Source organism: Pelobates fuscus, chromosome 9 (assembly GCF_036172605.1).
Source record: "Pelobates fuscus isolate aPelFus1 chromosome 9, aPelFus1.pri, whole genome shotgun sequence".
Classification (NCBI taxonomy): domain Eukaryota; kingdom Metazoa; phylum Chordata; class Amphibia; order Anura; family Pelobatidae; genus Pelobates; species Pelobates fuscus.
Window position 1 is genome coordinate 84,132,694 of NC_086325.1, and position 23,048 is coordinate 84,155,741.

The 23,048-nt window shown below is 42.9% G+C and overlaps 1 protein-coding gene across 2 annotated transcripts in view; it reads right to left on the minus strand.

Annotated features, from left to right (window-relative positions):
* Positions 1 to 23,048, minus strand: part of SMARCA1 (SWI/SNF related, matrix associated, actin dependent regulator of chromatin, subfamily a, member 1) — a 208,483-nt gene that overhangs the window by 106,883 nt on the left and 78,552 nt on the right. The window contains exons 4-7 of one of the 2 annotated variants that reach the window (XM_063432114.1): positions 5,266 to 5,366; positions 3,012 to 3,112; positions 2,733 to 2,912; positions 822 to 977 (exon numbers count right to left, since the gene is read on the minus strand). In XM_063432114.1, the coding sequence (XP_063288184.1) occupies positions 822 to 977; positions 2,733 to 2,912; positions 3,012 to 3,112; positions 5,266 to 5,366 (538 nt within the window). Of the gene's footprint in view, positions 1 to 821; positions 978 to 2,732; positions 2,913 to 3,011; positions 3,113 to 5,252; positions 5,367 to 23,048 lie in introns of both variants that reach the window. The other variant, XM_063432115.1, reaches the window with a different exon arrangement.

The following is a 23,048-nucleotide window of genomic DNA, read 5'->3' on the forward strand; positions in this document are numbered from 1 at the left end:
TTCAGGACAGCAGTATGTATAATCCCAAGTTACTTTGTTAATTTCTGCATTTCAAGCTATTTGATGTCATCTCTAAATTGTTCCTGCCAATCTCCCCGGTTCCCGTGCTATTTTCAATATACTGTAATTTTCCATCCCATTCCCAATTCCTTCGCAGTTCCACGCGATACATATTTAGGGCTTTAAAGGAACACTATAGTCACCTAAATTACTTTAGCTAAATAAAGCAGTTTTAGTGTATAGATCATTCCCCTGCAATTTCACTGCTCAATTCACTGTCATTTAGGAGTTAAATAACTTTGTTTCTGTTTATGCAGCCTTAGCCACACCTCCCCTGGCTATGATTGACAGTGCCTGCATGAAAAAAAAAACTGTTTTCACTTTCAAACAGATGTCATTTACCTTAAATAATTGTATCTCAATCTCTAAATTGAACATTAATCGCATACAGGAGGCTCTTGCAGGGTCTAGCAAGCAGGGGATAAGAAAATCTTAATTAAACAGAACTTGCAATAAAGAAAGCCTAAATAGGGCTCTCTTTACAGGAAGTGTTTATGGAAGGATGTGCAAGTCACATGCAGGGAGGTGTGACTAGGGTTCATAAACAAAGGGATTTAACTCCTAAATGGCAGAGGATTGAGCAGTGAGGCTGCAGGGGCATGTTCTATACACCAAAACTGCTTCATTAAGCTAAAGTTGTTCAGGTGACTGTAGTGTCCCTTTAAGTTTCTCTTCATATTCCTGTTTGCAGTTCTAGTATTTTACAGTATTTTGTAAGAAGTATTCTAAAAATGACACAGCATCTTGTCAATATAAGTTACCTTGGATTTCTCATTTTTGATTCTATGTGCTTCATCAATAACAAGATATCTCCAGTTGAACTTTTTGAAGACAGATTTTTCTTTTATGACCATTTCATAGGAAGTAACGCAGACATCCCACTCCCCTGGCATCATGACATCACGAATAAAAGCAGCCTATACCATACAAAGCAATAGCAAGTTAAACAAAATCTTTGTACATGTTTAGAGAAATCTTTACAATTATATAAAGATATGCCATAGGTCATTTGCCAAGCATATATTTGAGTATTTTTTTTTTTATATGTAGTCTACCATGCTAATTCTATGATCTCTACACTTTAACCCAGAAATCAAGATTGAAAACAAACACTTACCTACAGACAGATAATCATTGCAAAACATTGCCATCCCTGCGCTGTCAGATTTCTCCACAGTCCTTTAACCCCTTAACGACACATGATGGAAATATTCCTTTTAATTCAGTAGTTGTGTGCTTAAGGGATTAAGCACTTCCTAAAGACATTTTTGTTCAGGGAAGACTCAGTAACTAATGCATTATACCAATAAATGCCCTGTGACGTGGCCGATCCCCCAGCCTCGATGTCCTGCAGGGCCTTGCAAACCCTTTCCCCTCCCCCCCCCCACCTTTGGACCAGCGGGGGTCCACCACGGCACAGCTAGAAGCCTGGTCCTGTGCTGATGAGCTCCAACATTCAGGCAAGAGTATGGGGAAATTTAGCATCTCACCCACTAAGATGGCGGCTTCCTGCTCTATAACAGCTCATGTGTGCCAAGCTGACCCCTCATGTCTGAGCAGTACGCTGCTGGAGCGCTTTGATTTTATCTGTGAAGCATTCTGGCAGCGAATGCAGAAGAATCTGGAGGTTGGTGTTGGAGTGGGAACAACCCCACAGAAACCTACTTAACCTTAGCGAAAGCATCCAGGGTGGACATGACTAGGCCTATACGAAAAAACAGACGTGGAAGACAGCGGCGAAGAAGTGGAAATCAATTTGCCCAGTATCACAGCCACGACAGAAAGCAGAGGTGGCAGCAAAGAGTGGCGGCTTCGGGGGCAGGGGGGTATGCTCCAGACCACTCACCTCCACACAAGACAAAAAGGACGGAGGCTGGAACATGGTGGCAATCTCACAGCTCAGCAGTGCCCAACAATGGCTCCTTCCCGGCCCTTGCCCTGAGCCCATACAATATGCCTTTAGAGCTTGTGTGGGATGAGAGGTATGGACTGCTCCAGGGACTAAACCCACCAAAAAGGGGTCATTCCACAGGTCCAGCCCGACTAGCTTGCCTTTGCCTTTCAGTTTATGCTCTTTTCCCGTCCTTGTGCCTATCCTAGGCCTCCAGTCTCCATCTCAGTCTCTATAAGTCATGAAAACTGATGAGTGAGCCTGTATTTATGTTCCTTATAAACGTTGCTGTGGTACTATACAAGCCTTGTTAGTGAGCGCTGAGTACTTATACACAAGGTCCTGCCACCTATATGCTTTCTCACCAGTAGTTCCAGCAAAAAGCAATACGATCAATTTTCTAAGTTTATCGCCATGTTGGAACCGTTAGCCTATCTGATCCTAACCTTGCCTTACTTTACCTACCATAACTTGTCAATCTCAGATCTAGACCTATAGTTGAGCTTGTTGTTTTACTTTATCTAACTTAACCTATCAATCTCGGGTCTAGACCTTTAGTTAAGCTTGTTGTTTATCATTATATTATAAAATTGTGCATGCCCTATCTATAACCTCAAATGTAATGCATGATGCCATGCCTGAGGATTGCCGTTGGGGTACCTCACACCTGTTTGTACTCACCTTATACCAACAATACAAAATAAAACATTTTTTTAAAAGAACATGAGAAACCTCTGTCGACAATGTCAGATACAGTTAGTATGTCAACAATCGTTCTTACCCTGGCATCTTTGTCTCCAATGAGACACACGGCACAAAGAGAAGGAATCCAGCGTTTAAACTCGTTCATCCAGTTGTGTAGCGTTGATTTAGGAACCAAAACCATGTGAGGACCTGGAATGTTTCTGTAATGCTTAAGGTAGCCCAGTAAAGCAATTGTCTGCAGTGTTTTCCCCAGACCCTTTCATTAAAAAAAAAATAATAATAATAAGTAAATAAGCACACTTAGGACATTTTCCGGTTTCATTGTTGGTATTTAGAAGGAGTCTCTACTATTTACCATTTCATCTGCCAATATGCCATTGATGCCATTCTCATATAAAGAGATCATCCAGTTGAGCCCTCTGACCTGGTAGTCTCTCAATTCCCCTCCCTTAACATCTACAGAAATACAAAATAAATACCAAATAACTAAAAGTGCCAGTCCATCACAGTTGATATTACACAAAGAAGTAGTCTTCAAATAATTTCATGATCACTGGTATACTTGTTAAATCAATAGATAGACAGCTAGAACTCACATATATATTTTTTTTAAATTAGTTAAATTTATTGCACACACCCATAAGGATGGCCCAAGTTATGGCAGGGCTGCTGCAGGTAACATAGGAGGTTAGTGCTGGGAAAGGGAACAAGTGGTCTGTACCTCCAGTATTTGCAGACAACAGTAATCATTCCCTCGCGGTCCGACGTGTCAGAGCGCAACCACCAGTATTCCCAGCCTGCAGTCTGACTTAGTAAGCACTAAGACTGCAAATAAGCGATTACCATGTTTTGCTCACACCAGAGGTGGAGATCACACACTTCCAACACTGGACCAACAAATATTTTAACCCCCATACGGGACTACCTGGTACTTGTTAACCCCCCAATGGAACACCGGGGACTTCTAACCTAAAATGACTACTAGACGTCATGGCCCTGCTCCCTGTAGAAAGCTAAGCAGGTGGAGGAAAAACCACAAAAACACACATTACACCCACTCAGCATATATTACAAAAATTACACACATACAGCACATATTACATACAGCCAGTAAATAACACACATTGCTCACAGTCAGCAAATATCACACACACTACACACAGACAGCAAATGTCACACATACACACATTATACACAGTTAGCAAATATCACACACAGCTAGAAAACATCATACATATTAAACACAGCCAGCAAATAACTCACATTACACAGTCAGCAAACATCATACACACACATTGCCACAGAAAGGAAATATCACACACGCATAACACACAGCCAGCAAGCATCACACACACATTACACATATCCAGAAAACATCACTTAAACACACACTACACAAACACGGTGTAAACCGCGCACAGTCAGCACACACACCTCAAACAGCTTGCACGGACACACACATTACACACATCCTTCAAACACACACATTAGGCACAGCCTACACGCATTAAGGGGGAACACCATGTGAGTGACCCAATTTCCAAGATCAAATACTCAATTTGTATTACCATCTGCACTATATTGTATTTGCCTTATTTTATTTTTTATGTATTTGAGTTACATGATCTCATCAAGATAACGTGGGGTAAGCTACCCCTTTAATAATTACCACAGTGCTACACTAAGGGTATAGGGTTTTACTTATATCACTTGAAGTATGTCCAAGGCTCTAGGCAAGTGCCCCAATAGGAATTAATTTTGTGTGTCAGGACACAGAGTTTGCCATGGTGGACAAGCAGATTGGGCTAACGATTTAGTCCCCTAGACAAGTAGATTTTTATTAAATGTCCTCAATTATGCAATCTGCTTCCCACTACAGTCCATCCCTCCCTCCCCCCTCCCCTCCCCCCCCCTCATATTGTGTGTATCTGTGTGGTGTCTATGTGTAAAGTGTGTGGTGTGGCTGTGTGTAATGTGTATGTGTAACGTGTGTGTGAAGTTTGCTCTATAAATGTGTAAGATGTTTGCTGGCTGTATGTAATGTGTGTGTAAAGTTTGCAGGATGTGAGTACTGTGTGTGTCTGTTAGATGTTTGCTTCCTTTATGTAATGCGTGTGTGATGTTTACTGGCTGTGTGAAATGTGTGTGTGATATGTTTGAGCGTGATGTGTGTTGTTTTGCCCTACCGTCTGCAGTTTTATGCACCCTGGTGAGTCGGAGAGCATGTGGTTTGCACCCCTAGTGGGTGTATTCGCTCCCTTGCGGTACCGACACACAGTGAGTCAGAGTGCAGCTATTTGGACTCTCAGCCTAAGGTCTGCCTCATTAGTGAGTAGTGGACCATAAGGGAGAGATTAGTGTGGTCTGCACTCGCTGGAGGTATAGACCACATGCTCTCTGCACTTGCACTGACCCCTTGTGTCCCGTGTAATAAGCCTTGTTATTTGTCCACGACTGCATGTCCCAGGTGTCAGGTGAAAAGAAATCCAAATGTGATACAAAGGAATCCCATCTCTGTTGATACAAATGTGTTTTACATTTACAGTTTAGAAATAAATAATTTCCTTAATTTACAAATGCTAAATAAAGGTCATACTATTAAGACGTACAAGACGGTGACTCCTCAAATCGCACACACACATTTGAGGTTTTTCGGCTTTCAGATAGCAGTTCTTCATCTTCTTCTTGCTCTGTGCGTCTATGCCGATAGCTACATAAAATAAAAATACAGATATGATGATCACTGAAAAATATTTTGAAGATTTTGCACTACACATTGTAGTAGTCAGTAAGTGAATTAAAGGCAACTTATAGTCCTGAAATAATTATTGTGGGACTTTGGGATTCCTTATATCCATCCCACTTGCATTTAAAAAAGTGAGTAGAATATAAATTACTCACCTGTTTCCAGTCTTCAAAGACATGCCTGCTAATGTCATCACGATCTCCTCCAATCCATTGCTTCTTATAGAGAAGGAATGGGTTGGAGGTATGTATGCACAGTCAAACATCACACTGCTCCAATAATATGCTGCTATGAGCATTTGATTCCCAGACCAAGTTTTAATCGGTCTTCAGGAAGAAGTGCCTCTACTGGCTGTCTGGAAGACACTAGAGTAAATTCAACCCTTGTACAAAGGGCCAAAGTACCCAGAACACATTGATGTAGATTAATTTAGAAATAAACAAATATGTTTAAATGTCTATCTGTTCCTGTCCAAATCTGAGATGATTAAATTGCGTATACGCAGAAGTAAGCTCACACTGACACATGGAGTTCAGGTTAAAAGCACTTCAGAAAATTTAATGCAATCTGGTTGGAAAACAGTTGTGCAGATCTTTTTAAAAGCAAAATGACATCATCATTGAATATCAGATAATAACAAATAAACATCATTAATTGGATTAAACATTATGTGACTAACTTCGTGTCCACCCACCAATATTATTAATTGGCTCAGGGGTTTGAGTGACCAGCTAGGTGTCCTCCCACCGGGAGGTGGTATTGTTCTGGACAAGGGTGTGGACAGAAGGCTCAGGCGCCATCTTTCCCAGCATGAGGTTTACTCGGTGGAAAGGGGGGCTTGAGCGTCATTTTACACAGTCAGTGATATCAGGCCTCATGTCCAGGTGCAAGGTCTCTTATGAATAGAACATTTCATTACTACTGTGTTCTCGTGGCCTTCAAACTATACTATCTTACAAGTTTAGGGAGTAGTCAGCAACTCCTGTGTCTTTGCAGGAAATACAGTCTTTGTCTACTATACTAATTGGGTTGGGAAATTCAGTCACGTAAGGTAGTTTTAAAATGAACAAGTTAAGTCATGAGGACAAAATGGAGGATTGAAGAAGTCAGGTTAGGAGGACAAAATGGAGGATTGTCACAATATAAGGTTAAAATGGAGTTAGTACAATAATTCAATACAAGTACAATAAAGATTTTTAATAATCCCACATCAGTCCCCCCTATGAAATGTTAAATTCTAAGAGATAAAAACTTTATTAAGTTAGTATCAGGAAGACGTGTTAACCCAAGGCACAGAAACCCTATGAAGTAACGGTTCTTAAAGTCTTCTTAGTTCTTCAGAGGGACATCATAAATAGACAAGCTTACATTACCATATGGACTTGTGTTATCTGGAATATAGGCACAAGTAGTCATGGTGACAGGTAAACGTTGTTGGTTGCAATAGGTATAATAAATGCAAATCAAAATATTATTATTATTATTAGCAGTGACGGTTGGGAAAATGGACTCAAACTTTCCTTTTACTGCAAAATCATCTGGTACCCCCCTTGGCACACCTATGGCATCAATATATATATATATATATATCAAACTTTCCCTTTCGAGGGGTGCTCCTTTTTATGTTCTGAAGCATGAATGTGGTGTGTCAAGAGTACCTTGTCATGTATTATGTGTATGGACATAATAACCTTGGCTAGGGCGCATTTGCTTATGCATTGTAGTATTAAACCTGTCCCACGCTACATCAGCGTAGGTGGACTCGGATCATTTAGTCAATATTAATATCACCACAAACTCAGGATGGGCAAATAATCCTGAGGAAGCTTGGCATTTGGATCCCTTCAGCTTCACGAGGTCTCCTTTTGGGGTCCTCGGTTTTCCATCGATGGCAGGTGGTCAGGCATTATTATGGCCATCAAACACCTACTTGCTGGTATCTTTTTATTTAACAAGTCATTTTTTCTTTAGAGTCAAAAGTGTGTCAAAATCAACAAATGTCACTTCTCATGTTGCAGAGAGAGTCTTGAATCTGGAACAATGAATCCACTGAGTGATCTCTGCAACTTTCACAATGCACTATTGGGTATATGGTCTTGGTTGTCACATTGATGACCGGCTAGGCTTCTGGCCATCCTGACAAAATGTCTATGATAACTAGTGCATATTTGACCCAGTAGCTCTTTGTCACCTGGATTCTTGAAAGGGATATTGAGAGTTAGCTAGGTGCTTAGGAGTATTTTAGAGATCAAAAGAGTTCATGAGGGTCTTGGATAGGTATAAAGTTCCATGGGCTCACTGCCCAGTACATGTTTTTGGGTAAACAGAGCTTGAAAGCGTTGGAGTACAGCCCGTCTTCAAGGGTTGCCCCTTTCTGTTTTTCCAGCTTTGTATTTCTTCAGGGTCCGTAGCTGCTTGTCATTCTTTCAGAAGCTTGAGATCTGTAGGTAGGATTTACATGGTGAGTATAGAAGTTTCTTTAGCGGACACCATTCTGTCCACCTCCCTTGGTGCACTTGTGGCTTGGTTGGCAGCTTTTAGTCAGCTGAGTGGTGCTTCTTATCTTCCAGATTGATCCAAAATAATGTGCTGCACCCAGTGTAGATATTGGCATGTCTTCCTTCAGGCATTTTGTATGCCACTGAGAAGGCTGTCAATTCAGCGTCTTGAGCAGATGTGAGTGAGGAAAGTGAAGGTGCTTGACGTACCTGATCTTCTGTAGCAACAGCAAATCCAGTATGGTACCTTTCCTCTTTATCCGCAAACAGAGTGGAGTCAGGATCTGGTAAAGCTACTTTGTCTTTCTATTCACAGTTCTCTTGCTGACCCCCCTCTGTAGAGATTTGTAAAATGAATGTTCATGTTTTGTTCTAATGAGTCAAGTTCCTTTCATGAGATTTCTGGGGACTTAGTGAAGAAAAAACATGAGGGACAGCCACCTCCCTTACTTCCATGGGAATCTGGGTCAGGGCCGCACTATTTCCTTGAGAGTGCCCAAAACAGTTCTTTCAGTGTGGTATTCCCCCCTGGGAAGTGGCGGAAGAGTGGCCAGAGCAGGAGAAGGCGGAGTAGGAGGAGGAGAAGGAGGAATAGAGGAGAAGTAGGGGGAGAGAGGAGAAGGTGGAGTAGAAGGAGAAAGTGGAGTAGAGGGAGGAGTAAGAGCAGGAAGAAGGAGTAGGAGGAGGAGAAGGAGGAATAGAGGAGAAGTAGGGGGAGAGAGGAGAAGGTGGAGTAGAAGGAGAAAGTGGAGTAGAGGGAGGAGTAAGAGCAGGAAGAAGGAGTAGGAGGAGGAGAAGGTGGAGTAGAGGAAGGAGTAGGAGGAGAAAGTGGAGTAGAGGGAGGAGTAGGAGGAGAAAGTGGAGTAGAGGGAGGAGTAGGAAGAGGAGGGAGGAGTAAGAGCAGGAAGAAGGAGTAGGAGGAGGAGAAGGTGGAGTAGAGGAAGGAGTAGGAGGAGAAAGTGGAGTAGAGGGAGGAGTAGGAAGAGGAGGGAGGAGTAAGAGCAGGAAGAAGGAGTAGGAGGAGGAGAAGGTGGAGTAGAGGGAGGAGTAGGAGGAGAAAGTGGAGTAGAGGGAGGAGTAGGAAGAGGAGGGAGGAGGAAGAGCAGGAAGAAGGAGTAGGAGGAGGAGAAGGTGGAGTAGAGGGAGGGGCAGTAGGGGAAAGTGGGGGACTGTAGATGAAGGGGAGGGATCGGTGGGAGGAATAAGCGGGGGTGGGCAGGTAAGGGAGCAGACAGGTGATGTAGCAATGGAGGATACATCAGAAATCAAGACTAGGTAGAAATGCAATGGAGGCTGCAAATAGCCCATGTACAACAACTATTAACTGGCCCTAAGCTTTCCCTAGAGAAAAATAATAAAAGGCTAACATGCTCATCTTGTCTCCACAAGCCTCGAACGTTTCACTCCCATGGGTGGCCCATGATGGCTTGCCCACCACTTCTCCACACGGGGCCTTGTGCCCGCGGAGACAGACGCTATCCCTAACTCTCGTTCTTAATTTAATAATTTATATCTAACATCTCAAAATGTAATTCCCACCTATATCACAAATATACGTTATCACAATTTTATGTCTCGTAAATGGGATAAAATTTATTCTACTCTTCACTGATAATGTATTTTTAAAACATACAAAATAGACAAATAACATTGCCTTCTGCAAAATAAATGGAAAAGATAGTGGAGATTTTGTTAAGCTTATAAATGGCTATACATTAATTCACATTTCTTGTTCTCCAGTTTCTGGCTGTTGATGACAATGTACAATGTAATAGAGCAGCGGAAAATGCTAGCAGAATGCTTGGTTGCATAGGGAGAGGTATTAGCAGTAGGAAGAGGGAAATGCTCATGCCATTGTACAGAACACTGGTGGGACCTCACTTAGAGTACTGGATACAGTACTGGAGACCATATCTTCAGAAGGATATGGATACCTTAGAGAGAGTTCAAAGAAGGGCTATTAAACTGGTTCATGGATTGCAGGGTAAAATTCACCAGGAAAGGTGAAAGGATCTTGACAGGTATAGCTTGGTGAAAAGATGATAAAAGCATTTTAAATACATAAAGGGGAAACAACACAGTAAAAGTGGAGACTATATTTAAAAGAAGGAAAACTACCATAACAAGAGGACATAGTCTCAAAAATAGAGGGACCAAGGTTTAAAAATAATATCAGGAAGTATTACATTACTGAGAGGGTAGTGGATGCATGGAATAGCCTTCCAACTGGAGTGGTAGAGGTTAACTCAGTAGAAGTGTTTTAAGCATGCGTGGGATAGGCACTTGCTGCTAGTAACAGATCTAGAATTAATATACTATAATGCCCAAAGTCTCAATTCCTATGCATATGCAATAATAAAATATCTGGGCTTACAACAAAAAAATTATGTTAGTCAGTCTTTTAATCTGGAGGCAAACATTATCCAGTAAAAACATTTTGAAACCAATCCCTAATTGTATTACCATTTGTTAAAGAAATCTAGGTTTATTAGAACTTTCTTTTAGTAAATGTTCTTTAAGATAACCCCTCTTCCATCATGTTACCAATTTTTTTTTTTTTTCCTTCATAATCTAACGTAACAACTTTGCATATTCCCTCTATCCACATTGCATAGTATTGCAACAAATCACACTTGCCTTTACATTTTTAACTCGTCCAAATAATTCTCTATTCCTGCATCAGATTCACTTTCCTAACCTTCGTAATAAACACTGAGCTACTAATTTTACTGAACGCAGAACTGAAAAACCAGGAATGTCACCCCTCCCTCTCCCCCCTCGCGTCTCACAGAAGGCAAGGAGGGAGGGGTGAGGAGAGAGCCAGCATGAAGTTTTTTAACCATGTCAGCGCTGGAAGAACAGTTACGTTACAATTATTGCAAGCAAAGAGACACACAAAAAAAAACACAACATTTAGACAATACACCTAGGCTTCCCATACTTATAGCAATAATTGAAATAATCCCTGATCCAGTCAGGTCAATCCCAATATAGTAATACTCTCAGTGGGACTCAATACAAAACCCCCACCCTCTACCAGGGTAATGGCTAACACAAAATACAAAAACAATTATTATAATATACATATATTCTTAACCCTTTGTGATCTAGTTCTTCCTCAGCCCAACCTTCCTGCTGAATTCTAGCTGCAATCTACCACATGAAGGCACAGCAATTTTACACACTTTAGCAATCTTTTCAACTAGATCACACGCGCTAGCCAGCCCTTATTGGGCTTTCCTAACCCTGTTCCATTCCCCTCCTATACAGGCATCCCAGATATAGGGGAAAGAAGATTAAACAGATTATCTACAATGGTCAGCTGCCACTCAGAAAGGGTGGGTCCCTCCAAGTGCATCTTCCCAAAAACGCAGACTAGTCACTAATTCCGTGTACCCGAGGTGGTAGCCACGGATTGGAGTGGGGTGAGAAGTGTGTGACCAATCACTTCTCTCACAAGAGAAATAGTAGAGGATAGTATAATAGTATAGGAAGTGTAGAAAAGATAAAAAGGTAAGGAAAATCCTTAGAGACAGACACAGGAGTTCATGAGACTCCTAATTAAACAGACAAGACAACAATACAGTTGAAATACAGTGCATGCATCACAGTTCAAATGAAATCAACAGTAATTCCTTTCCTTTACTCGTGTGCTTACTCCAAAGTCACCTCCCTCAACCCCGTAGTGTCTCCGCTCGGAGAATGACTTTCATAAGTCTCACTACCAGCGGCCACGGAAAACAACTGACACCGGTCCGAGTTCCGTCAGCCTCCCTCTGCACAGCAGTCCACAAGAATGTGGCCACCTCTATCCTCACTCCCGTAGTGCCCCTATAAAACCCACTTATAAGTCTCACTACCACGTGATGCGGAAAACAAGCAATGCCTACTTGAATCCCCCCAGGAAACAGAGTCCCCTGCCACAAGACTAAGTCCCCTACCACAAATAAACAGAAAACTGGAATTCCACCAGCCCCAGCGCTCAGGGTTGTGGTTACCAAAAGAAAACTGGAATCCCCCCAGCCGAAGCTGAGGTTTACCAAAACTGGAATCCCCCCAGCCTCAGCACTCGGGGCAGTGGTTACCAAACTTGGAATTCCACTAGCCCCAGTACTCGAAACTGTGGGTTACCACGTGCACAATGAGGCTAGCTGGGCTCTCAAAGTGTCACAAGAAGGATCACAGGAAATTATGAGTCTACACAAAATCCACAGTTCCAACAATCCCCTTTTTCCTTACAGCCACAGCCACGAGGCTCCTAAAAGAGGTAAACAGGCAAAGAAGACCCCCAGGAACGCATCCACAGGTCAACCCCCCTTTTTCCCTACAACCACAGCACCGTGGTTCCTAAAAGGAGTAAAACAGGTAACAGAAGACCCCCAGGAACGCATCCACAGGTCCACCCCCCTTTATCCCAAAAGGGGTAAAATACAAACAGATAAACAGACAAACCGAAGACCCAGGCAAGTCCCCTCAGGTCCACCCCCCTTTATCCCAAAAAGGGGAAAACAAGCAAGACAGAACCCCAGGCAAATCCCCTGCAGGTCCACCCCCCCTTTATCTCAAAATGGGGAAACAGGCAAACAATTCAAACACAATTCAAACACACCCAGGCAACAGATAGACTAAAATGCAGGTAAACAAGTGAGTAACGAGACACCGGGCAAGATATTACCTGTCTTTGATGTCCTCCCGGGAAGCAGTCACAGACACGTGGACGGGTCAATCAAAGGGGCCGGAACATACCGGTGGCTCTGCAGAAGTCTCTACCGTGTACCTGGAGGTGATCAATCTCCTTTCCTACCCCCAGGATTCCCCCGTCCAACCTTGTCTTCCTTAGGACGGCTCACCGGCCAGAGGTCATAGCCCGATGCCCCACGTTGGGCGCCAAATTGATGTAGATTAATTTAGAAATAAACAAATATGTTTAAATGTCTATCTGTTCCTGTCCAAATCTGAGATGATTAAATTGCGTATACGCAGAAGTAAGCTCACACTGACACATGGAGTTCAGGTTAAAAGCACTTCAGAAAATTTAATGCAATCTGGTTGGAAAACAGTTGTGCAGATCTTTTTAAAAGCAAAATGACATCATCATTGAATATCAGATAATAACAAATAAACATCATTAATTGGATTAAACATTATGTGACTAACTTCGTGTCCACCCACCAATATTATTAATTCCACTCCAGTGAGATGAAGTGGTCTGGGTAACAATAGCATTCCTTTAAGTTCAATATAGGAAGCAAACACATCACAGTGCAGACAGTTTACTCCATCTATATACTGAATTATATGGTGAAGTCATTATTGGACTTTTTTGCAATCAAAAATGTTATTTAAATAATGGTTTAATTAGGGGCTACATACATTAAGTGATCATGCAAATATGCAAATATTAAATGTGAGCTATTGAACGCGTATGTATATATATGTATATATATATATATATATATATATATATATATATGAAATTTGTGTCTTGCCTGACAAATTCATTTCTTTCTGGATGGTGAGTATCCAGAAGTAATAGCTTACTGGATAAAGTCCCTTTAAAGTAACAGAAACAGCCTTATATTAGATGGTCTTCTCTCTATCCCCTCCTTGCAGATTTAGTCAATAGAAACCTCATGGTAAAAGGCCCATGACAGAGCCATGCCTGAGTCGAATGAACAGTGACCCTTTATATGAAGGCATGTTAGCTAGGACAGAGAGCATTGTTAGCCTTCTTGATCAATTGTTTGGGAGTGCCAGAACGTTTTGTCCCAAATAGGGTCCATAAAAATGAACAGACAAAAACTTTCTACAGGGACCTAGTGGCCTAGACAGGAGGCCACGAACAACAGTGATAATTTCTCCTCTAGCACATTAATAACAAAAGGAGGGAACAATCACCTGGTTAATATCAGTGGAGAGACAACCTTTAGTAAGAAGAAATAATCAAACTCAGGACTGTGCAATCCTTGAGAAAAACAAATAGAGGGGCCCAGAAATTAGAACCAAATGTTCGGAAATCTTTCTAGCAGAGGAAATTGCCAGACGAAAAAACACTTTCCAGAATAACAATTGCAAATCCAATTAATGTATAGACTTAAAGGCCTGCACAAAGATTAGAGGAAGACCTCTCCAAGAGTCGAAATCTAAACCTTCAAGGTACAGCCAAACTCGTTATCAAGCCTTCCTGACTGAATTCCAAAATAACCCAGATGAAGAACACCAAGCAAAGTATGAAGGCATTAATTAGTGGTAAATGTGACTGGTAATAGGCTCCACTCAAAAGGCTTTAATTGCTGTGGGTAAATAGGCACCCGACAGAATATTAGCCAAGAAAGGTTAGCCAAGCAAACCATTCCAAGCTTGAGAACATTTATTGGAAGCAAATAGAATGTTGCATTTGGAACTATGTTCAAGGACATCCCCATCAGTCATAGCAGCTCCATTCAAATTGCTGCCTGAAGCTGAGAGCAATTCAAGAAAATATTCTAGGCATACTAGGCACGAGCAAACATTTGGAGAGGTTGATATAGCCTTTGATAAAGTGTGGAGACACACAATCCACTTTAGGCTGCTAGTGTCCATTTTATTTGTGCTGTTATTTTGTTTTTTGTGTATTTTTGGCTTTATGCATAATATTTCTAATGTGATGATAATAAAGTTATGTTTTTAAAATGTGGCATTTGGAAGTACCATAAGAAAGCATACTCTATAAAATAGTTTATCTGCTGCCCCGTTTTGTTGAGCTCTGGTTCTCATGGTAAATATGTTTTTGTTTACTAAATGTATATTTTGGATGCAGTGACTAAATTTCAAAGGTTGATATACCACCTGTGATAGAACAAAACAGAGATTTGCAGGTGGGCATTCAAAACCAACACATCATTAGTGGCTATATGTACTAGGATATCATCCAGGTGTGGGTCAAACTTAGTATAAAAAGTATGTGATTGAACTACAATGGCCATTTTGAAAGTGGGAACCCTGAGAACAAGTTAAGGGACTTGAGGTCCTGGGCAGACCAGAATGCACCCTCCTTCTTTGGGATCACAAACAGACTCAAGTACGAGTCCAAAAATGTTTGAAAACTGATACAGGAGAAATGGCTTTGTTTCTTTTCTTCACACCCTAGGGTGATATAAAGAGGTATTGCCAAGAATGCACGTTGACAAAGAATCTAGCACTTATTTGAGGTTTCCCTGGGCGCCTTCAGCAGAAAGGAAATACCGCATCTGGAGTGCAAGTCTTTAATTTTCAATGGCATTCATCCAATAGACCTTCATGGGAGGCATCACTGGAAGAACTGGGAGCACTGCTTGGATTCTGCATCTTGCCTGACAGAAGGCAGGCAAACCCACATTGGGAACACTGCCAAACAATACACTCCTTTTTCAACTGCTTGAGCCATATAAGACTTACCAGGGGGACCAAGTGTCACTTGATTTGGAATACATTTTCAACTTTAGGCTTGTTACAATCTAACATACCTTCTTAGTTCACTTAGTTCTTAGCTTCAATGGATCAACCTTTGAAGAAAACTTTGGATTTAAGGGAGAAGCGATGAGAATTCTACGTTAGGTGTGTTTCTATCTCATCCAGATGCCTTTATTCCATATATCACTACTAGTGGGCATCTGGAACAAAATATATTACCAGGGCATAGATGAACGAGTGAATTTCAAAGTCAAATAAAGAGTCCACTTGGCTAGAAGTCCTATAAGTAGTAAACAGAAAAATGCATAATATTTTGCGTTCTCCATATTTGTACTTAAATGTTTAATTTGGGGACCACAGCATAACCTTTCTATTTGTAGCGGTACTTACCCTCTCCAGGGGCCGGCCGGGGTCCTCTCTTCTCGCCGCGCGCGGTCCTGCTCCTGCACGAGCCGCGCGCGGCTCAGCCAACGATGGGATCAGTCAGGCGGGCAGTGACCGCGAGAAGCGGTCACATGTCCCGCCCGACACTAAGAGCGCGCCGCGCGTCTCGGGCGCGCTCTTAAAGGGACAGTGGGAGACTAAATTAGAATCAGTCTCCCATTGGCCTCTGTCAGGCCACATTCCCCATACACTCACGTTTTGGGGGCGTGGATATGACAGGGGCCAATCAAAGTGAACCTTAGGGTATTTATACTCACCTGTTTCCCTTGCTCTTTGCCCTATCGTGGTTTCTGTCCAGTTCCCTTTAGTGCTTGTATCGTTCAGTTGGTTTTTTGGTGCTCGACCTTGGCTTTGTTCTTGACTCCGCTCTCTCCTTATCCTTGCTTGCCTATCCGCTGTTTTGTCCTCTGTGTACCAGTCCTCGGCTTGTTCTACGTTTCGCTGTCTCTCAGTTCCCTTGACCTCGGCTTGTCCTGACTCTGTCTTTCTCTCTCGTCCTAGTCCGGCCATTCTAAGGTCCGGTAAGACGAACCCTGTGTCTTGTCTCTTGACTATTGTACTATTCCTGCGTGTTGGGGTATGTTACCGTGACATTACGATAGGGCCATGGACCCCGCAGGTTTAGGACAACAGATGGCCACTCATGAGGCTAGATTCGCAGAACAGGATCACCGTATTAATCAAATGGCTCAAGCCATTCAGACACTGTTATCCAGATCAGCTCCGGTACCTGTACCTGCGCCTCCTGTAAACCCTATACCAGACACTGCTAATATGCCTAATGCTTCAGCACATCTAACCCCGCCACCTTGGTATGGAGGGGACGCTAAGACATGTAGGGGATTCCTTAATCAAGTGGAGTTCCACTTTGAAATGTACCCACGTTCATTTCCCACTGATAGATCTAAGGTGGGTTTTCTTATGCACCAACTTACGGATAAGGCACTAGAATGGGCAAATCCTATTTGGGAGGCTAATGGGCCTATGGTACACGACTTCACTAGCTTCCTCACAGCGTTTCGTAGAACTTTTGACACGACTAAAAGGTTAAAAAATGCCGCCAGGGCATTAATGAGAATAAAGCAAGGATCTAAATCAGTAGCCGATTATGCTATTCAGTTCCGTACCCTTGCCTCACAGGTAGATTGGACTAATAATGGGCTTACTACTGCGTTTATGGAGGGTCTGTCTGAAACTATGTTGGATGAGGTAGCAGCTAAGGACCTCCCTGTACTCCTGGAGGACCTGATTGACTATCTTATCGATATAGATAACAGGATCCGTGACAGGTTATATACCAGGTCCAGAAATAGACCCTTTGCTCCCGTTAACTCCCCTAGAGCTGAGACTCCCGAGGGATCTAAAGGTTCTGAGGAGGAGCCTATGCAGTTAGGGGTTGCCAAACTTACTGACGCTGAAAAGCTTTATAGGAGAAAGGAGGGGTCATATGAGACTAGAATGTCCCGTGCGTCCAGGAAAATATCGCACCTAAGTCCGTATAGAGGACTAGCCTTGGGTGTGACTTCACAGTCCTCACATTTGCCTCTTAATAAATTACTTCTTCCTGTTTCCCTGCACCTTGATAGTAACTGCATAGCAGGGAATATATTAGCCCTGGTTGACTCCGGAGCGGCCGAAAACTTTATTGATTCCAGTTTTGTCAAGGAGAATAACATACCCACCAGAGAGAAGGAGACACCCCTGGCCGTTGAGGCCATAGATGGTAGACCATTATGCTCTCCAGTTATCACACATGAAACTGTTCCACTACATATGTCTACGGGGGTGTTACACTCTGAGACCATTCGGTTTCAGATCATTACTTCTCCTTCCTCTCACCTCGTGTTAGGGTACCCTTGGTTACGTACTCATAATCCCACCATTGATTGGGAGTCAGGACAAATAGTTTCTTGGAGTGATTATTGCCAAGAGTCTTGTATTGTTAAAGTCACCCCTTTGAATTCTACTAATATTCCTCCCGTGCCTACGGTCATACCCTCTCAGTACCTGTCTCTTAAATCTGTTTTTGATAAAAGGGAGGCTGAAAGATTGCCACCTCACAGGCCTTACGATTGTGCTATTAATTTATTACCTGGTACGATGCCTCCCAAAGGGAGAATATATCCTTTATCTCCTCAGGAGAATCTGGTTATGGAGGAATATATTAAGGAATCTCTAGAGAAGGGATTTATAAGAAGATCCTCTTCCCCGGCAGGGGCGGGTTTCTTCTTTGTATCTAAGAAAGATGGCGAATTAAGGCCTTGTATTGACTATAGGGGCCTAAATAAAATCACCGTCAAAAATGCGTACCCCATACCTTTGATCACAGAACTATTTGATAGGCTTAAACAGGCCACAGTTTTTACTAAATTGGACCTTAGGGGTGCTTACAATCTCATACGTATCAAAAAGGATCACGAGTGGAAGACTGCTTTCAATACCAGGAGTGGCCACTACGAGTACACCGTGATGCCCTTTGGTCTTTGTAACGCCCCAGCAGTTTTTCAAGAATTTATTAATGATGTCCTACGTCAATTTATACATACATTCGTTATAGTATACTTGGACGACATATTAATTTATTCTAATGATTTACAGACTCATCACATGCATGTTAAATTAGTGTTGAGAACTCTTCTGGTTAACGGTCTCTATTGCAAACTCGAAAAATGTTCATTTGATCAATCTGAAGTCCAATTCTTGGGTTATATAATCTCTGCCAAGGGTTTTCGTATGGATCCCAAGAAACTGTCTGCCATTATGGAATGGCCTCTACCCCAGGGTTTGAAAGCCATTCAGCGTTTTCTGGGGTTTTCTAATTATTATAGGCGTTTTATTAAAGGGTTTTCTGCCATTGTAGCGCCTATAACCAGAATGACCAAGAAGGATGGTAATACTCATGTCTGGAAACCAGAAGCACTCGAGGCCTTTGAATTCTTGAAAGCTACATTTGCCTCTGCTCCTGTTTTACAGCATCCTGTCCCTTCTCTGCCCTTTATTCTTGAGGTTGATGCGTCTGAGATAGGGGTAGGTGCTATCTTGTCTCAACGAGATTCACCTGAAAAGCCGTTACACCCTTGTGGCTTCTTTTCCAGACAGATGTCCAAAGCAGAGAGGAATTATGATGTAGGCAATCGTGAACTCCTTGCTATCATTTTGGCGCTCAAGGAATGGAGACATCTGCTAGAGGGTACCAGGGATCCTATCCTCATTTTAACGGATCACAAAAACCTCTCATACCTTAGTGAAGCAAAAAGATTGTCTTCTAGGCAGGCCAGGTGGTCTCTGTTTTTGTCTCGTTTTAATGACATAATCACTTACAGACCGGGTGATCGTAATACTAAAGCTGACGCTCTGTCCAGACAATTCGAGACTACTGACAAACTCGAGGTCGATGTTACCCCTGTCATTCCGCCTGACAGAATAATTGCGACTACTGTTCTTTCTATTTCGTCTTCTCTCTTACAAGCTATTCAGGCTAAACAAAACTTGGCTCCTGAGGAGAGGCCTGCTGATAAGCTATTCGTTGATATACCAGAGAGACGAGACATCTTGTCATTATATCATGACACTAGAACTGCTGGACACCCTGGTATTTCTAAGACAGTCTCAGCAGTTTCTAGATATTTCTGGTGGGCTTCCTTGCGCAAGGACGTCACCGATTACGTTAATGCCTGTAGCACTTGTGCCAGTATGAAGTCCTCACACAGAGTTCCTTGTGGGTTGTTGCATCCGTTGCCCATACCCGAGAGGCCATGGTCCAATATATCCATGGATTTTATTGTTGAATTACCTCCCTCTAATGGTAAAACTGTCATCCTGATGATTGTGGATCGTTTTTCTAAGATGGCTCATTTTGTGTCTCTTGTCAAATTGCCATCATCCAAGGAACTTGCCTCTATCTTTGCCGGGGAGGTGTTTCGGTTGCATGGTATTCCCACTTCGATCGTGTCCGATAGGGGTAGCCAGTTTATCTCCAGATTCTGGAGAGCGTTTTGTGCGGAGATGGGTATCTCCCTCTCGTTTTCTTCAGCCTACCACCCCCAGTCTAATGGAGCTGCTGAACGTGCCAACCAATCTCTGGAGCAGTATCTTCGCTGTTTCGTGTCCCACCATCAGAACAATTGGGCTGACCTTCTTCCTTGGGCTGAGTTTGCTCGTAATAATGCTGCTCATGAATCCTCCGGTAACAGCCCTTTTTACGTTGTTTATGGCCGGCATCCCGTGGTTCTTCCAGCTGCATTCTCCTTACAGGGCATGCCAGCTCTGGACGAACATTTGGCTAGTCTACGTAATACTTGGGAGCAGGTTCAGTGTTCTTTGGTGGCCTCAGCTGCTCGCCAGAAGGTTCAGGCAGACAAGCATCGCAGGGCGGCTCCATCCTATGCTGTGGGAGACCGGGCTTGGCTTTCTACTCGCAATATTCGTCTTCGTGTGCCTTCTATGAAGTTGGCTCCTCGTTTTATTGGTCCTTTTCGTATCTTGCATGTGGTTAATCCTGTCTCGTATGCATTGGATCTTCCTAAAAATTTACGCATTCCTAACGTGTTTCATACCTCCTTGTTAAAACCCCTCCTGTGCAACCGTTATACTCGGCATGTCCCCCCTCCTCCTCCAGTTTCTGTGGAGGGCCATGAGGAGTTTGAAGTGGCGGCTGTAATTGACTCTCGTTTGCTTCGGGGTCGCCTCCAATATCTGGTACATTGGAAGGGCTATGGGGCTGAGGAACGCAGTTGGATTTCCGCTGACGCTGTTCACGCTCCTCGCCTTGTGAGTTCTTTCCACGCTCGTTTTCCTGCCAGGCCTGCTCCTCCCCGCCCGGTGGGCGTGTCTTCAGGGGGGGGTACTGTAGCGGTACTTACCCTCTCCAGGGGCCGGCCGGGGTCCTCTCTTCTCGCCGCGCGCGGTCCTGCTCCTGCACGAGCCGCGCGCATCTCAGCCAACGATGGGATCAGTCAGGCGGGCAGTGACCGCGATAAGCGGTCACATGTCCCGCCCGACACTAAGAGCGCGCCGCGCGTCTCGGGCGCGCTCTTAAAGGGACAGTGGGAGACTAAATTAGAATCAGTCTCCCATTGGCCTCTGTCAGGCCACATTCCCCATACACTCACGTTTTGGGGGCGTGGATATGACAGGGGCCAATCAAAGTGAGTATTTATACTCACCTGTTTCCCTTGCTCTTTGCCCTATCGTGGTTTCTGTCCAGTTCCCTTTAGTGCTTGTATCGTACAGTTGGTTTTTTGGTGCTCGACCTTGGCTTTGTTCTTGACTCCGCTCTCTCCTTATCCTTGCTTGCCTATCCGCTGTTTTGTCCTCTGTGTACCAGTCCTTGGCTTGTTCTACGTTTCGCTGTCTCTCAGTTCCCTTGACCTCGGCTTGTCCTGACTCTGTCTTTCTCTCTCGTCCTAGTCCGGCCATTCTAAGGTCCGGTAAGACGAACCCTGTTTCTTGTCTCTTGACTATTGTACTATTCCTGCGTGTTGGGGTATGTTACCGTGACACTATTACAGTGAATATAGGCTAAAAGGTTTTCCCCTTACTAAAGTGCTAAGAATAGCTACTTTCCAGGATTGCAATGTGGTTGATGGAATGCCTCATCCCTGGTTATTTGTGGCAATGATACTAATAAATCTAATCAACAATTGTCAACACAGGGAATATTTTTGTAAATCACTGTAAAAACACAAACACAGTATTAAAATAACAAAAAAGAAACCTGTTTGGCCATTTAACGACCGATGACAGAATTATTCCGTCATGGATGCCCTTCCTTGAAGACCGATGAATAATTCTGTCATCTGGTATTTTACCAACAGGGACTGTGTCAGGAGGCCAGCAATTTTACTGACCTCGAGGCGGTCATGTAATACACCAGTCGTGTCCTATGAATGACTCCATCTTTCCAACTTCTCTTCCAGCGTTTCAGATGACAAACACTGCCTTTCTATCTCTTTTTATGACAGGAATCCGCAAGCTGACGTCATGACGTGATTGACTTGCATCTGCATTATTCTTGAGACAATCTTTTGGAAGCGTGGCTATCAAATCATTTAAATAGAAGCCAACATTTTCCTTGCCCTATTGTGGTTCCTGATCCCTTTAGTGTGTTTATAGTGTTTTTTATTGTGATTTTGACAATGCTGACCTCTGTTTACCTTGACCCGGATGTGTCTTCTCCTTGACCTGCTTTATGAAATCCCTTGACCTTGGCTAGTTATTCTGTAATTCTGTCTCTGCTCGGCCATCTCTTAGGATCAGTAACACGTTCTTTATCTGTGTTATTTTTCTTGGTTTCATAGATTTACTGCATGTTTGAGTTACGATTACTGTGACACAGTTTCCCAGCTAGTAACTGGGTAACCCCAAGTATTATTAGATACCTAGGGCTCTCCTCTGTCAGCTGGGGCCAGAATTCATTGACCCTTACTTAGTTCTTTAAATGGGGATTGTATCCCACAGTGCTAAAACTAGGTGTGAGCAGGGTTTAATTCATGCTCACAACAGGGACACTCAGGTATCAATCTGGGGCTCTCCTTTGTCAGCTGGGGCTATATTTAGTGGCCCCAGACTGACAGATAAGATGCGCACCGCATTCAAAGTGAGCACAGCATGCAGCTCTTAAAATGGGTATCTGCCCAGCTCTAAATTAGCTCTAAATCTGCCCAGAATCTAAAATTAGCTGAGGAAATCTTTTGGGATTAGGATTAGATGAAAATTAGGTGTAGGATTAGTATTAAGTATATGATTAGGTTTACATTTAAAATTAGGTTTATGGTTAGGATTGGGGCTAGGATTAAGCCAGCAAGGGAATCCCTTTGCTGAAATTAACAAGGGAATTCCTCTGTTGCCATCAGCACAGGGAATCCTTCTAACAATATTGCTTGGTTTAGGGTTAAGATTAGGATTAAGGTTAGGTTTAGGCATAGGACTAAATACGGGTTAGGATTAGGGTGAGATTTACGATTAAGGTTTGGTTTATATTCGTCTACCCATTTTGTCTCCTCCCCCTTCACCTTTATTCTATTTCTATAGTAAATAAACCTTGCTTTCACGGTCTGTTATGGTCATACCATACTAGCTTTAAATATGTTCAGTGTCGCGTTTTATATTTCATTTATGATAATTACTTGCAGTCACATGATCACAACGACACATGACTGCAAATGTTTAATTTCACTTTGCTATTTAAACAGGTCCAGGTCTCTGTAAACACTTGATAAAGCCCATCTAATGTTGTGAAACATGTTAGTGTTACATTTTGGTTTTTCTGTTT